Source organism: Physeter macrocephalus, chromosome 17 (genome assembly GCF_002837175.3).
Source record: "Physeter macrocephalus isolate SW-GA chromosome 17, ASM283717v5, whole genome shotgun sequence".
Classification (NCBI taxonomy): Eukaryota; Metazoa; Chordata; class Mammalia; order Artiodactyla; family Physeteridae; genus Physeter; species Physeter macrocephalus.
Window position 1 is genome coordinate 51,352,678 of NC_041230.1, and position 16,608 is coordinate 51,369,285.

General features: G+C 45.4%; 1 protein-coding gene across 1 annotated transcript in view; it reads left to right on the top strand.

Annotated features, from left to right (window-relative positions):
• The window catches only part of CDH13 (cadherin 13), a 1,052,304-nt gene that overhangs the window by 1,005,962 nt on the left and 29,734 nt on the right, over nt 1-16,608 (top strand). The window contains exon 11 of the mRNA XM_024125020.3: nt 12,331-12,473. Within this exon, the coding sequence (XP_023980788.1) occupies nt 12,331-12,473 (143 nt within the window). The remainder of the gene's footprint in view (nt 1-12,330; nt 12,474-16,608) is intronic.

Below are 16,608 nucleotides of genomic sequence, written 5' to 3' on the forward strand. Positions count from 1 at the left end.
GTCCGCCTGCCAACGCAGGGGACGCGGGTTCGTGCCCCGGTCCGGGAAGATCCCACATGCTGCGGAGTGGCTGGGCCCTTGAGCCATGGCCGTTGAGCCTGCACGTCCGGAGCTTGTGCTCTGTAACGGGAGAGGCCACAGCAGTGAGAGGCCCGCGTACTGCAAAAAAAAAAAAAAAAAAAAAAAAGATTTGACTGAGACCTTATTTTGGAACAATAAATGATGAAAATCAATTTGTTTCTTAGTTTGTTTTAACCCCAGCCATAAGCTGTTCTCGGAGTGAACATGGATGAACCAAGGATTGTTTTGCTTTGACATAGTTTTTCCAACAACATGCAAGACAGCACACGCTACACTTCACGCTCAGCTTGCCTGGCACGTTTACGAAGAGGTGTCCTTCCAAGCCATGCCAGCGTTTCATCCCCTTGCCAGAGGGCGTCACCTAATCCTGGGCAAACCACTTGTTTTTATGATGTTAATTTAAATTTCATTGGCTCCGTGTTTTTGTAAATTTGTTTTGGTTTTACAGTTGCACAAGAATTATGTCCATATGTAAGTATTTGAGTCACATCATAATAAAATTATCAGCCCACGTAAGAGCTCTATGATAATTTTTTAAAGGACCTCATGTTAAGTTTGTGAGTTACTTTGCTCTCATCAAATAACCCTACTATAATCTTTTAAATTTTTATTAAGCACCTGTCTGCTAAAAAAATGTATGTTTTTTCTGTCCTTATACATTTGCCAGCAGCCATGCAAGTACGTCTCACTCAAATTTTTAGCCTCTTTACCCAGAACATGAATTTGCAAATACATGCTGCAAAACACTCTTTTTTTAGGCCCTGATAAACTCAATTCTCCTTTCTCTTCTTCTGTCTGGTGACTGGTTTCTCTCTGCTGCTTCCTCATTGTCTGGGGTTTACTTAGTCCAGCATTGCTTTGAACCTCTTCCTGGAACCCCTCGTCTTCTGTGAGATGAACATTGTGCTCTGTGCTGGTTGGCATGTATTTGGATGGTTCTAGTCTCTGAGAGGCTGACTCATAAGTCTGCCGACCAGGGTTAAGCAGGGAGGGATGTTAGAGACCATTACAGATGTGGCCAGAAGTTCATTCATGACATGGTCAATGGAATATTCAGATGATGAGCCATCCTTGCTGGCTTGTTCTTGTTTGCATTCTTGGACCCAGGAACACAGTGAAAGCCAGATGACTCTTCATGGAATGAGCGAATAGGTGAACAAACAGGTGAATATCCTCACACGAAGGAAAGCTTACATTTTACCAAATGGTACCAAATTCCAGGTCATCCTGTTCCCTTCCAAGTGCAGTTTCTCGTGCTTGGGAAAAGCCACCCAGCATGGATATACAGGTGTGGGAAATTTAACCCTGACCCTGACAGTGCACAGAGGAGGAGCCAGGCCTGATCATTAACAGCAAAATTAATAATAATGATAAAGATCATTAATCATGAAAAACAATTTGTAGTTGCACTTTTAAAGCATCTGTGTAATATTTTCACCAACACTGAAGATATCAACTCACGTTCTCGTCTAGAGTTGACAAATGTGTTCTTGGATTTCAGAAATCTGAAGTCTCAACCTGTTACTGAAAAGAGCCACATATGTAGTTACTGCATCAGGGTCCCAGTTTCCCAAATTTTCTGACATTGTTAAATTTGTGACTTTACACATTGAATCTGTCTTGCTAGATTTCTCCGTATTTCTTTGTGATCATTTTGGCCTGAGTCAATAATGAGGGCACCCTACAAGATATTTATAATCAGGGCTGTGGGGACTTTGCTTCCTTTTTCAATAACTGCTGCATTCACGTAGGTTTCGAAGGCAGGGTGGGAGACTTCGTAAATCATCTTCGGAAATAAGTTTGCAGAATGGGGATGAAGCTCAAACTAGAAAGAGCCCGGTCCCAAAGCCATGTCACAGAAGGTCCTATCAGCACCTTTGTAAGGACACTGGCAGCAAATTATAACAAAGGATTAATGGCCTCAAACAAGAGAGCAGGCGTGACCTTTGCTGGGAGAGGTGAGCAGCAGACCTGCCTTGCCTGGAACAGGTGGTGAGCCGGTATTTGGAGATGACAAGCATGATCCCGGCAAGTAGCTGGGGCCCGGGAAACGTCAGTTCGCCTCTGCTTGGCAGGGAGGGCTCCGTGCGCACAGCAGGTAGGGGGGCGACAGTGTCTTCTGCAGGCTCAGAAGATTCACAGTAATCTTGAGCAAGGTCAGTATCCCGCTGGCTGGGGCCCCGCCCCTTTCTCTCCCGCTAGTGAGAGCAGGTGGTGACTAAGAATGACTGATTTTTAGAACAAATGATTCTCAGACCTCAGTTACCGTTGATATCTCCACCGTAACTGAGTAGTTTGTTCCAGTGGTTAAGTCTCTAACTTGACTTAGGAGTTGTCAATATGAACCTTCCAACAAAAGAACAGTTTAAGACAATATTGCTTGAGACTTTCTAGAGATGAAGATATTAAATTCACACACATGTGCTGTATTATATTAAACCTTTCTCAAGGGTGTATGAAATTTTATAAACAGAAATAGGATTTTAAAAGTATTATATCAGCTTAATAGTTTGGGTATTTTTTTTTTTTTTTTTTTAGGAAATGTTACTCTTGTGTAGATTCCAATGCCATGTTCCTGAGTTAACCCCCTAAATAAAACCCACCCACAGGTCACAGTCCTAGGGTTTCCTTTCCAAGTTTAATCATTGTAGGTTGAATGGTAGATCTCAAGCTTTGGTAAACCAGAACCACCTGGGGAACCTGGTAAAAGCAGAAAGGCCCCATCATACTCAGCAACCGGGTAACCCTGATACAAGCCAGATCTGGAGAGCTAATAGCATAGAAAAATTACCAACCCTCACAGTCTACTCTCAAGGCAAACGAAAGTACAGACTACGTTCAGGAGACAGAGAATCTGTATTGGAACCACAGCTCTGCCACTTAAAAGCTACTGGCCCAGTCTGAGCCTTTGTTTCCTCATCTGTAGAATGGGATAATAGTATCTACCTTCCAGGCTGATGGGCCGATGATACGTAATAACGTACACACATCGTGTGGCACCTCCTCGGTGATCAATGAATGTGTGTTTCCAGTTCTAGATACAACAGAAAGCAAATACTGAAAAATAGAAAAACATGATGTGTTATGTGAAGGAAACTGCCTTGGCCGCAGTCATCACCAGTGTAATTAAATAACTAATGGAAATTACTAATTAACATCCTCTCTGCCTGCCAGAGTGTAAGTTCCAACAAAACAGGAAATCCACTGCTGCCCCCGCCAGCACCACACTCGGCACCTGGCACACGAGACGCCCAGCAAATAGTTATTCAAAATGAGAGAGTGAACAGCATGGTCACTTTAAAAACATGCATGTGTTCATGTGTGTATCTATACATAGTGTGGAAGCCTCTAGACCAAATTTTAGTAATGCTTATTTCTGGAGGTAGATGAGGGTGCTTTTAATTTTCTTCTTTTTGCTTATCTATGTTGCCTGAGTTTTCTGCAATAAACACAAAAGACCTAATCTGCGTGTCATTGGGTATACGCGAGAAGTTGGAAGCCAGTCATCACCTCACCTACAGAACGTGTTCCCTCATGATTTCTGGCTTCCTCAAGGGTTTGGATATGTGGCCTCTAGAATTAACATGGTTTTAGGAGAACCGGGAATTAAATGATTTCTAAAAAGAAGTAGAATTTCTTTTGATCCATCAGTCTCCTTGTTCCGATCATGGAACATGCAGAGAAGAGCCTGAAACTGCTGTCCCCAGAAAGGCCTGCTGGCAAGGTTGGCCCTTGGCTGATGCCTGGAAGGTTGGATTTCTGGAGGCTTCCCAGCACCCTACCTGGGAGGAGGGCTCACTGTGCCTGAATTCAGGCTTTGTGCCAAAAAATATGGTTTGTGCTGGACACCTGCTTTCCTTCTGAAAGTCAGCCATTTTGCTCCCTGCCAGGAAGAGGGTGCCTGCATGGCCAGCCCCCCGTAAAAACCTGGGCCCTGAGTCCCTAATGGGCTTCCCTGGTAGACAACACATCACGCGTGCTGTCTCAGCTCATTGCTGGGGAAGTAAGCTCATCCTGTGTGACTCCCCTGGGAGAGGACTGTACCTGATTTCTCTGGATTTTACGCCATTTGCCTGTTCCCCTCGCTGATCTTGTTCTGTATCCTTTCCCTGCGATAAATCTTAGCCAGGAGTGTGACCATGTCCTGAGGGCTGTAAGTCCTCCTAGTGAATTACTGAACCTGGGGCGGGGGGTCTTCAGGACCCCTGACACACAGGCTAATCTAACTAATCCCCTTGTTGACAGCATGGGTGAGGTCAGAGCCCAATGAAGGCACATCTGAAGCAGCATGTAGGTGGGAGTTTGGCTGTAACGAGAGAGGGAGATGGTCTCGTAGCCTCTTTGAGAGGTCTGTCCATGGGGCACCTCGGGACAAAATTCCTTTAGAATTCTGGGTCACCCAGGATCTGGGTCAGTCAAAGCATGTTGAAGAAGGCTTGTTCCTTCATTCATTCATTCATTCATCCATCCAACAACTGAGTAGCTACTCAGTGTGTGCCAGGTACTCTTCTAGGTACCAGAGACACAGTCAAATGAGATAGATGAAAGGTGGGTGGAGAGTTAGGCAAAGCCTTGGAGACATGCTCAGGAGTTCGGATTTTATTCTGTGCCCAGAGGGAAGTTACTGGAGGATTCTGAGCAGGAACTTACATCATATGAGATATATACTGAAAATGGTCAATTTTCAGTTGGCTACTTTTGGAAGAATTGACTGTAGCAAGTAGAATGGAAGCAACAATCAGGTGCACTGGAGTGGTCCAAGCAAAAGATAATCCCTAATGATCTCACCTCCTACTTCCTGCGACAGAGCAGAGACAATGGACTCACACCAAACCTACCTTCGTCCACTGAAGGGTGGAAAGTGAGCTCCTTAGGTGTGGTTAGGCATTGCTTGTTGTCATGGTAGGGATCTGGGCAGCTCTTCCTGTCCACGTCTGCTGGTTGTGGCATCTCTCCGTCCCTGAGAAGTCCTTCCTGTTAGCAAGACTGCTTTCTTTGGCTCTGGTTCCCCAGGAGTGGGAGAGATCGCTGCCCCCCAGATTTCTACAAACGCTGTGATGGCCTGTGCTGTGTAACTGAGCTAGGATTCTGGAATCCACCGCCCCCTCAGTCTCTTGTGTATGTTTTGTCAGGAGATTTGAAATAGGCCCTTTCCTTTGTACTCAGAGCCATAGCTACATGAGCTATTTCAAAACATTGTATTTCCTTCTGCTGGGAATTCTTTCTAGTTCTGTTTTTAAATAAAATGGTTGATTTGAATCACCCAAGCAGATATTTCATCTAACATAGGGGGCCCATTGGGCTGGAATTAAGTGAGGAGCTGAGTATACACCTACTGTTTCCTTTCTTCCCTGTGGTTTTACAGGGTTGTTTGCTTCCTTCCGTAGGAATAGAAAATCACTCTATTTCCCCTTTCCTTGTTTTCATTTTCCAGGCTCTCATAATCCCATCCTTACTGACTCCGCTTTGAGAATGAGCTGCACTTAGGCTCATATGTTGGTCTAAAAATACCAACCCTCCCTACAAATCCATGCCGTTACGTGGGATATTTCTGATGGTTCCCCCCCATGAGAGCTGGGCCCCTGGCTTGGAAGTCCTTCCCTGTCAATACCAGGCCCGGGCCTCTGGCCTGGGGGCTTCCTTCCCTGCTCTGCCAGGGCCCTGCGGACAGTAAACCCGCTTCCCAGGAGGGAAGCAGGCCCAGACCGTGGTTAGGTGCCCCCCTCCCCGCCCCCCCACTGCCCTGCTCTACTAATCAGCCTGCCCCGTGTCTTTCGACGCTGACACCTGGCAGAGGTCGAGCCTTGGCAAGCACGCGGGCAGCTCCCGTGAAGCTACATACGGACTGAAATGAGTCTTGTTTTTGATTTGATTTTTCTTCCCCTGTAACAAGCAAAGCTCACATTACAGATAAATTGCCTGGAAATTCCAATTTAATAAGGCATATGCATTTTTTCAGGCCCAGAAGCACAGAAAATATCTTGCACGCCAGTATTTTTGCACTAAAGGTTTATTAAAAAGACACCTTTGAAAATGCAAAAACTTACAGAGTGCCTGGCCATTCAGTCCAAAGGGCTGATTTGACACAAGGGCTCATAGGCCAGGAGGTGGAAGGGCAGGTCGGTTGATAGGTGTTGAGCTGTTTTCCCCTCTGGGGTAAAAAGCTCCAGGGTTGGGGAGGATCACACCTACTTCCAGGGGCTTCCATGCAGCTCTTAGTTTGGAGGGCGTGGGCACGGTGAAACCCAGCACCTGGGCACTTGGGAATTCTCAGTAAATGGAATGGCCCCGTCCTCCTCTCTCCGTGGCTGTGATTCTGAGGAGACGCAGGAAGATGGGCATCAAGGAGATCTGCGGCACGGGCAGACCTCCCTAAGGTCTCTGATGGGAAGAGGCGCCAAACAAAATACATCAACTAAAAGAGGGAAACAGAGGGCCCAGCAAAAATGCAATTAAATAGGACAACGATGGAGACCTGATTATTTTTTAAGGAAAGTAAAATAGTGGAATATTATTCTGTAAAACCACTTAAGCTCATGGTTTCACTGGAAATGGGATGGGTACAGGCCTAAACCACTGGGCATTGTTCTTAGGGGACAGCTTCCAATTAACATCTGGAAGCTTTTTACTGAATATAACTTTTCCTTATTCAAGAAGCAAACATGTTTATTGTTCTGCAAAACTGTGGCAGCGTAAGACCAAAAAAAAACAAAAAAATGACGGGAGAATCAAAGAGCATTCTTTGCCAATGTGGAAAGCTAGATTATTTCATTCAGTTTTTATTTATAATCTGAACTCTGAGTTGATTAATCAAGGAATAAAATATGGATAGTTGAGTATCCATTTAAATTTTTCATGATTTCAAATATGTTGAACCACCACAAATCACTCCTGGATCAACTGTGAACTTGTTACCTGATAAGATGGGAAACAAATGTCACTTTTCTTTGCATTTTCCATTTCCTTGATTGTTCCAACTGAAAGAGAAAGGATGCAGTAACATCTACTGGGTGACCACCTGTTCGGGCACTCTGCTCAGCCCTGAGGATGCAGAATGGCCAACACCTGTCCCTGGGCATAAACACACAGTATCCTGGTTAAGATCCAGAGCCTGGAATCTGGCACACCTGTGTTTAATTCCATCTCGGCTACTTCTTAGCTGTGCTGCTTTGGACAAGTTGCTAAGCCTCTCTGAGTCTTGGTTGTCTCTTCTTTATAACAGCGATGATACCCACTTCATCAGGGTGTTGCGAACCACAGAAATAAATGTGGTCTGACTATGAATGGTTAGCACAAAGCCAGGCACAGTAAGCATGCAGCAGTATAGCCAACTTTAACCTCCTCCTGACATTGAGAAGTTGGTGAAGGTGGCAGACCTATAGGGCCTATATGATGCTCTTAAAGGCATTTTAATCTATAAGGACTTAGAGAAAGGCGTGACTAATTCTTCTAACTGGGGAACTCAAACAGGGGGACCCAGAGGAGACATTTCAGATGGGTCTTAGAAGATAGCATTTTGCCAGGTGTATGTGTAAATTACTATCGAAGTGAAAGGCTGGTGTTTTTAAAGCAGTTCATTCTCATGAGTAATACATTTCTTCTGTTTTCAAGAAATATGGAAATGATAATTGAGGCATCAAGGAAGTGTGGGAAAACCTCCATTAGCCTCATTCATTCTCTCCATCTGTTCCCCATCACTGTTTCAGCTTCAAAACCTTGTTTCCCCAGGGCTCGTGGAGTCATATATTTCCAGAATATTCTGAGGTCGGTGTGGATCACGTCAAAAGAGAGCACACTGGGCCTGACTCAGTGGCCGCTGGCACACACATCAGCCACTTGGAGTCAGGCCTCACTTTGCCCTCACAGCCACCCTTGAGGTCACTGGGATTGTCCCACCTAACAGGGGAGGAAACAGAATCACAGAGACTAGCTCGCCCCAGGTCACACAGCCAGAATCCAAGTCTTTTTCACTCCAAAGTCTATGCTTTTAACTCCCCCATGATGCTGGCTACATGTGTGATTGGGCAGGGCCCTGGCACCAAGTTCAGATCCCAGCCTTGCTGCACACTAGCTGTTGACCTTGGCAAAGGCATTTATCGCCCTGAGGGGTTTTGTTGTTGTTGGTTTGGTTTGGTTTGGTTTTGCTCTGGAATAATATTCAATATTTATCTTTTTCCTTGGCAAAAAGTCATAGTGGTACATTTAAAAAAAAAAAACATCCTACTTAAGTTTTTTTTAATATACAAGTCGGTTTAAAATGACTGAAGTTCAAACTAAGAAATCTGCGGCCTGTAATTTACTAATAGAAAAAATTAAGACAATTATAAGATCTATAGCATCCAGCATCCTCTCAGTTCCCTCATGTGTAAAATAGGAATAATATTATCGACCCCACAGGGTTGATGTGAAAGCTGACAAAGTAGATACGGGAAGCTCTTAGAACAGCGCCTGGCGCCTAGTAAATGCTCAGTTGGGCGTTGCATGCTGCTGTGTTGTTACTATTTCATTAAATGGATGTGTCATAGGGGAGGAGCGGCCGCGCGGTCCTTATCGCGAGACCTAGCGCGAGACTCTAAGCGGGGCGGTTAGAGGTCTCACTCCGCCAACAGTCGGCCTCGCACTGGTCTTCCGCGTCATGGCCTTGTCCCCGGGGTCGGCGGGTGAGCTAGGGGCTGTGTCCCGCAGAGCTCCAGAGCCCTCACCACGGCCGCCCACTGGCCGGGCCCAGGCCTTAAAGAAGCTGCAAACCCCTTCCGCATCCCCACCTCCGCGACCTAATGGCAACGGCGGTCTCCGTGGGTCGAGGTCCATGGAGGCCTCAGCAACGGGAGTAGAGGAAACTGCCATTTAGGTACCAGCTTCAACCAGCTTCAGTCTCTCCGTTGGTCCAGCTTAGATCAGTTGTCTCCCCGTAGGAGGTGGCCAGAGGTCAGGGTTAAGTTGCGAGGACAGCGCACAGCATTACTTAAGGTCCGCCTCTGTGTTTGGGGCTCTTCTCAAAGCAGGGCAATAGTCGCGAGCTGGGAATTCACCTGGTTGGTATTTGCTGCAACGTGTACTCCTGTTGATCCCATACAAATGGTTCTCTCCAGGTTAAATGAAAAGCCTGAGGGCCGGCGGGGTCCTGGGTGCCTGGCTCCCTCAGTGATGACGGCTGGGCGGGGTCTGGGGTCCTGGCCCTGAGGGCGCTGCCAGCTGAGATCTGCCTCTTCAGCCGGGCCTGGGCACTGGCCGGAGGACCCAGCCTGGGTGCTGGACAAACGCTCCGGGGCAGGGTAACTGGCCCCCGCGGGGACCCCCTCCTCTCAGCCAGGGCCTGGACCTCAGAGGGCGAAAGTTGAGCCTTGGGACCTTGCTCTTTCTTGTCAGAACAGAGAGTAACATTTGTTTTGGTGGAGGTTTACAGGAACACCGTGACCTGCCGGTGACCTGACCTCAAGTACAAAGGATCCGGCACCAAGAAGTCTGCAACGGCTAACCATGCCCCTCCCTCACCTTTCCTGTCAAAGGGCTTTGCTGAAAGCTTTTGGGGATTTTGGATTTCTTTTTAAGGCATGAGACACCCGTCTCCTTGCCTGGCCCTGCAGTAAACCTTTGTCTGCTCCAGACTCCGACGTTTTGGTATTGTTTGGCCTCACTCGGCGTCGGGCATACGGACGTGCCTTCGGTAACAGATGCTGTGCCCCTGAGGCTGTTACACTGAAGACCGGATCCGATGCCTTCCGGGAAGCATTTGCAGGGTCCTCTTCCTGGTGCTGTTCTGCAGTCCCAGGTCTGGCCCGTCTGCTCTCAGTATAAAAACTGAATTTGATGGGTGCGCACAGAGATGCTTGGGTCTGTTCGTGTGACTCAAGTTCACAAGCGGCTGAAATAAACCGGAGTGCCTATCTATGAATTAAAATGAGAATTCTGTGTCAGAGGGTCTGTCAGTGCCTCTGAGAAGCCCAGAGACGTCCGGGGGTTGGTGCTGAGGCTGCAGCAGAGCCTGGGAGCCAGTGGAGGGTCTCCCTCGCTGGTGGTGAGGCTGGGACACAACTGCAGTGCTGCCTGTTGTGAGGCAGCTGAGTTGCAACCAGAGGCTCCTGGGATGCCTGTTCCCGTTGCTAGCCCATGTTTCTTATTCCCCGGTCCCCTTCTCAAGGACCAGCTGACCACCCCTCCTTTCAGTGACCACAGCCTCCCTCAGGAGATAGTCACGCTGCAGCCGTCCAAGATTACCTCAAGTCAGGGACGAGGAACCTTGGTGGATCCCTGTCTCCTTGGCCACACATTTGTGGACGGCCCCTTGGTCTCTCCTACACATGAATAATCGGACCCATTATACTTAGAGGAGCCCTGATTCTATCCTCAGAGCTAACTTTTTCTCAAAATTCAGGGCGTATCTTCTGCTGAGAAGCAGCTTAGCATGGGGGTTTAGAACATAGGCTCTGGGGTCGGACCACCTGGGCCCATGTCCAGACTTTACAATCCTAGGATCTGTGTGGTTTGTGCCTTAGTTTCCTCATCCGTAAGTGGGGATATTACATCTACTGTGTTAATTTCCTATTGCCACTGTAACAAATTACTACAAACTTGGTGGCCAGAAATTTATTCTTCTGGAAGCCAGAAGTCCAAAATCAGTCTTACTGGGCCAAAATCAAGGTGTCAGCAGGGCCATCCTCCCTCTAAAGGCTCTAGGGGAGAACCCTTCCTTATCTCTTGCAGCTTCAAGTGGCTGCATCACTCCAGTCTCTGCCTCTATGGTCACATGGCCTTCTCTTCTGTGTGTCTCAAATCTCTGTTTCCCTCTGATAAGGACACCTGTGGTTGTCATTTAGCCCCTTCCTCTCCCAATAATCTAAAAAAATCTCCCCATCTCAAGATCCTTAACTTAATTAGACCTGCAAAGTTTTTACCATGTAGGGTAACATCACAGGTTCCTGAGATTAGGACGTGGACATCTTTTCCACTGTGAAGACTAGGATGGTAATCTGCCCCAAACTCTTCGTTCGGAGATTTGCCATCTTGTTGGTTAAATCCAGTTTTGAACATTCTTGGAACCAAAGCTGGCAGTATAAGGCAGAGATGGTCAACTTCAGGCATCTGTATAAGACTGATGAACTAACAGTTCTCATGTCTCTTCAGGGACATGAATTCCAAACATTGGTGGGTAGGGAATGGCAAAAACACCAGCAAGCATCTTTCTGGCTTAAGTACTAACGTGGCTGGAGCAGTAGCAAGGTGTCACTGGGACAGTCCCAGGTATACCACGCCACCCAGTTGAAAGAAATCTGGGGCATGCTCGGTCAGTCTCCCTGATATATAAGACTTTGATTTCTTTCTTAATGTACATTTATATTGTTTGAACTTCTTACAATGAGCATGTATTAACTTTTACAACAACCTCAAAAATAACATTTTAAAATTCTTTGATGGTTTCCGTCATCCAGAATCCAAACCCTGTACTACAGTGGTTCAGGTTCTTTATAATTTGTCTCTCCAAAGTCATTTTCTTTCAGGTTCCCCTAGAGAAGCTGTTTTCCAACCACAACCATCTACCTTCTGGTCCCTAAACATTGACTCAGCAACTGTCTATTGAGTGTTGTATATGTGCTAAGTAATGTTCTAGGAGCTGGGGTCATGACAGTGAACAGATATCCTTGCTCTTGTGGGACTTACATTTTTAGTGATATCTCTGTTCCATATGTTAATTCATCTTCTTCTCTTTTCCTGATGTGTCTGTCCTCTCATTCTCTGACAATATCCCCCCATTCCTTCTGTCTTAGTTCAGATACTGCATCATCCTCTGTGAGGACCCCAGGGTTACCCTCCATCAGAGATAATTACTTCTTCCTCCAAGCGTCCATGTGCCTTGCCTGTACCTTCATGACAGAGCTTCTCCTGCCTAGTCTGCATACCAGATGCATCCAAGGTGTAAAAGCAAAAAAAACAAAACTGGTCTTGGACTCAGGAGACAGGCTATGAACTCTGCCTCTATGAGAGCTGGGCAAATAAGAGCTCCTTCCTCCCAGGCTTGTCATGAGGAATAAAGGAGGTGCATGTACAAAATGTTTAAAACAGAAAAGGCCCAGAGTTAATGGTCAGTCATTACTTTCTGAATGAACAACTGTGCTATAATGATGTTTTTGGATTTGTATTAAGAATTATCTGGCAGCTAACCTGGGAGCTTGTGCCCAGTACTCCTTGAACATTTCTTGAATCTATTTTGAATGTAAGCTGACGTCGTTTGGGGATTTTTTTTTTTTTCAGGTATTCTGTTTACAAGGACCCAGCAGGCTGGCTGAATATCAACCCCATCAACGGGACTGTTGACACCACTGCTGTGCTGGACCGCGAGTCCCCATTCGTCCATAACAGCGTATACACTGCCCTCTTCCTGGCAATCGACAGTGGTGAGTAATTTTTTAAATGCCAATAAGTGAATACTTTGCAGTTATAAATATATTTTTACATTTCTTCTGATATACCTAAAGGTGTGCTTGGGAAGAATTAAATGTGGGGGGGCAAGGAAAGCAAATGTGTAAACACACGTGAGTCCTGGAATCCCTGGGTCTTCGTCTAGTTAGGGGTCAGAGCAGTGAGCTCACTGTGCTCCGTCTCAAGTAGGCGCCAAGGCTAGGAAGCCACATTGGTGTCCTTCATCTTGGTGTCATGTTCTCATCTACAAGGAGGGTTTTTTTTACCTAATGCAAGTTGAAAGGCAGTCCCAGAGGACATCACCGACCCTGACAATTGAATTGTTCCCTCAGCTTTTTTCCTTTTATGATATGCACCATGGAAAGACATCAGGTCCCCTCAGCTGGTAGCTTCATAAGCGCAGAACAATTGCTGTTCGTTCAAAAGCTAATAATGCAATATCCACAACTCAGACTCTGTTCCAGACACTGGGGATACAGTCGTGAACAAACAAAAATCACTGTCCTCGTGCAGCTGACCCAGTCATGGAGAACGGAAGGAAACTGAGTAAAACACATGCTATTCAGAAAAAAAAAGAAAGTATACTATTTATGTATGAAACAGGAAAAAGAGATAGCAAATGAAAGGATGCTACAGTTTGAACCAGACAGCCCTGAGAGGCTCACTGAGGAAGTGACACTGAGTAAAAACATGGGGAAAGTGGGGATGGGGCCCCTGAAGCAATCGAAGGGAAGAACAAGGAGGCTGGGGGCTGGAGCAGAGAGGGCAGCAGTACATGAAGGGGATGGGAATGTAGATCACGTAGGGTCACGTGGGCCTCTCTACAACCCTTGGCTTCTACTTCATGTGGAAATGGGGTGCCGAAGCCAAGTTCTGAGTAGACTTCAAAGTGCCACGGTCATTCTGCTGCTCTGTTGAGATCCGACGTAGGAGACAAGGACAGAAGTAGGGACACCTCTTAGGAGGCCGAGGGCAACCTAGGAAAGAGGGTGGCTTGGACCGATAATAGAGTAGGGGATGAGAAGGGGTCCGATTCTGGAGATACTCTGTATATTTCAGACGCAGAGCTAACAGGATTTGCCATTGGCTGAGACGGAGGGAATAAGAGTCGGTTTCCGGGTACGTTAAGCTAAGATGTCTGCTGTGTCAATCACACACGAAGTTAAGCTAAGATGTCTGCTGTGTCAATCACACACGAAGTTTTGCTCTCCCTGTAATTCCTAAAAGTCAGCTGTTCGTAGCTGAAGATTCGGTTTTGAGTCCTATATGTATATCAAAATGAATATTTTATAGGGTTCTTTATATGTGCCTTCATTACCCAATAACGGGTGAACTAAGAATTCTCAGAGGCTGGGTACTTACACAAGACCAAGTAGGAGAGCACGTGTCTACGAAGTGAGTGATCAGTGTGGCACCCAGTAGGCAGAGCGGGTTTCACAGTGAAGTCAACCTTTGAGTCTGGCCTTGAAAGACAGGATTTGGATAAATCAGGTCAGGAGGTCGGGGTGCCTGAGGGCATAGAGCAGAGGAGTCAAAATTAAAAGGGAGTGTGGCATGGGAGGTAAGAAAAGGAAAGAGGAGGGTTACATCCACTGTGAGTAAATATGTAGAAACCTATTTGGACGTATACGGAAAAGTCATATCTTCAAGACATCTCAAAATCCGGGCAAGTCATCTGACAGAGCAGCCACCCAAAGGATCCCGTAAGTTCTTGAGGAGGAAACTGACATGATGAAATAGCACATGGACATTCATCAGCAGAGAGCTGGACCAGACACTGTGCTTGGTCCTGGAGACTCAACGACGAATAATACACTGTCCCTGTGCTCAGCGAGCTAATGAGTTACTTGGCAAGTTAGGCTAACAAACAGAAGGTGGCAGTACACTGTCACAGCTGTCCTACTGGAACCAAGCCCAGAGGAGCCCCTCATCCAGCCTCAGAGGTGGTCACGGGGAGCTTCTTGGTTGAGGGGATCTCTAAACCGAGTGATGAAGGATAGGTTGAGAAAAGGGAAGGCATTCTACTAGAAGCCTGAAGGAAGGTGGCTATGTGAGACACTTAAGCATTGGTCGGCATTACTGGAGGCTCCATATTTACAGAGATAAGGTTACTAGGTCTTGTGTGGAATGCCCAGCTCCTATCACAGTGCCTTACTTAGAGCAGGCACTCATGTATATGTGGAATAGATCATGAAATAGATCATGAAACGCTCCATATGCTATGCCAAGGAGTTTGATTTGGTTATCAAACTCCTCAAGAATAAACGCTGTACTTTAGAAAGTTAACCCCCATGGCGGTGTAGAAAATCAATCAGATCATGATGAGACATGAGGCAAGGAGGTATTAGAAAGCTGTGCAGAAATCAAGGTTAGAGAAGCAGTGGAAGTCGTTTGGGTGGAGTGAGTCTGGAGCTGGGAAACATTGTAAGACATAGCAGGTATCTTAGTTGAAGGGGTCAAGGTATGCCTGTTGGCAACAGAAACAAACTAGAAAGGATGAATCTAGAAAACATCTGGATGGAAAAAACAAGGCTTTGACAACAACCCATACCCAATATGAAAGAGAGAATGGTAAAACGAAGATTTCTAGTGAGAAATCTAGTCCATTAATAGAAATGGAACTGGTTTCAAAGGATTGTTCCCATGTTGTCCTTATGGGGTGGATGTTGAGATGATCCCATGAGACACTGCGATGTGGGCCTGAAATAGAGGCCAGGAGGCTTTACTCAGGGAGTCACAATGCAAGAGATTGTCGCCTTCAGAACAGATAAGTTTTGTAGAAGGAATAGGTCTAGACAGGAGTTCTAAGGGCATCAACAGTGGAGGACAAAAAGCCAAGAATTTTAAAATGCTTTCAAACAAAAAGTATCAATTATAGATCAGCTAAAGTACTGATTTCAGTGTTCTGTACTACGTAAAAGTATCTGTACTTGTAGAGAAAATTCTCAGCTAAGAACACCATGAAGGAAGTTTGAAACCCAGCAAATAGTTTAGTTATCATTGCCTTATAAAATATTTTATGCAATTATTCATCCAAAAAACTAGAAATGAAATACACTTTAATTTTTGTCGGAAACAGGATTCTTCTCTCCAGGTGTGACTGGGCAAGCTGGTTATAGATTCTGAGGCTCAGTTTCTATAATACTTCTACAAAATGAGGAAGATAATTTCTACTTATGAGGTTGTCGTGAGACAATGAAGTGCTGTGCCCTCTACACTCTCCATCAAAAGCAATATTAAATGTTCAATAAATGTCAGTCCCACCCCAATGGGGTTATAGACAGGAAGGAATACAGCCGAGAATGGTTCTCAAGAAATAATGCAGTTTGAAATCTATTTCTTATCCAACTCTGTTAATACTAATATCAGGCAAGGAAATTCAAATCTGATGTCACAGATGTTTCCAAAGGATAGAAATGTCCCTGAAGATGGAATGATAAATAAAAAACAAGTTGGCATTACTATATAGAACCATCATTAGAGATGATAATCTTGAATAAGGCCCAAAAGACTTAGAGCAAAAAGAGAATAAATTTTCAAAGACCTCATAAATCAGAGTAACTTTTGTTTAAAGGCTCGTTTTTGTCACTCACTGAAAATTTATCTCTAGATATTATGGTTAACCAGGAAAAACCAACAGTAAGTGCTGTTAGGTCAAAGTTAATAGTACTAACTGATGGCTCAATGTTATACAAAGTAAGCATTTGATTTTATTAATTTTATAGAAATTCAGTGTATTTGATGGAATGAAAGAATAAGGAATTTTTGTCATACAAAATGAGGGAAGCTAAAGCAAAATAAATTGATTTTCTCCAAACAAGGAGTCACTCAGGAATTTATGCCCAAACATGTCAATAAAATATATGGCCATGGGAACTTTATGGTAGGATGTAGTAGACCAATGTCCCCACTGCAAAAACTAGAAAAATCTGGGTAGATTACAAAAATCTTAAATGTAAAGGCATCAGAGAGGTGCAGAAGCAATGAAGCCTAACTCAACTAAAAACTAAAATAGGAAAGAAGAAAGAACCATTCTAAAAAGAGTGTGGGGCCACCAGCCATTTTTTTCTCTCTGGGGCTGTTTTAGATTCTGGGTGAGGATCAGGCCTG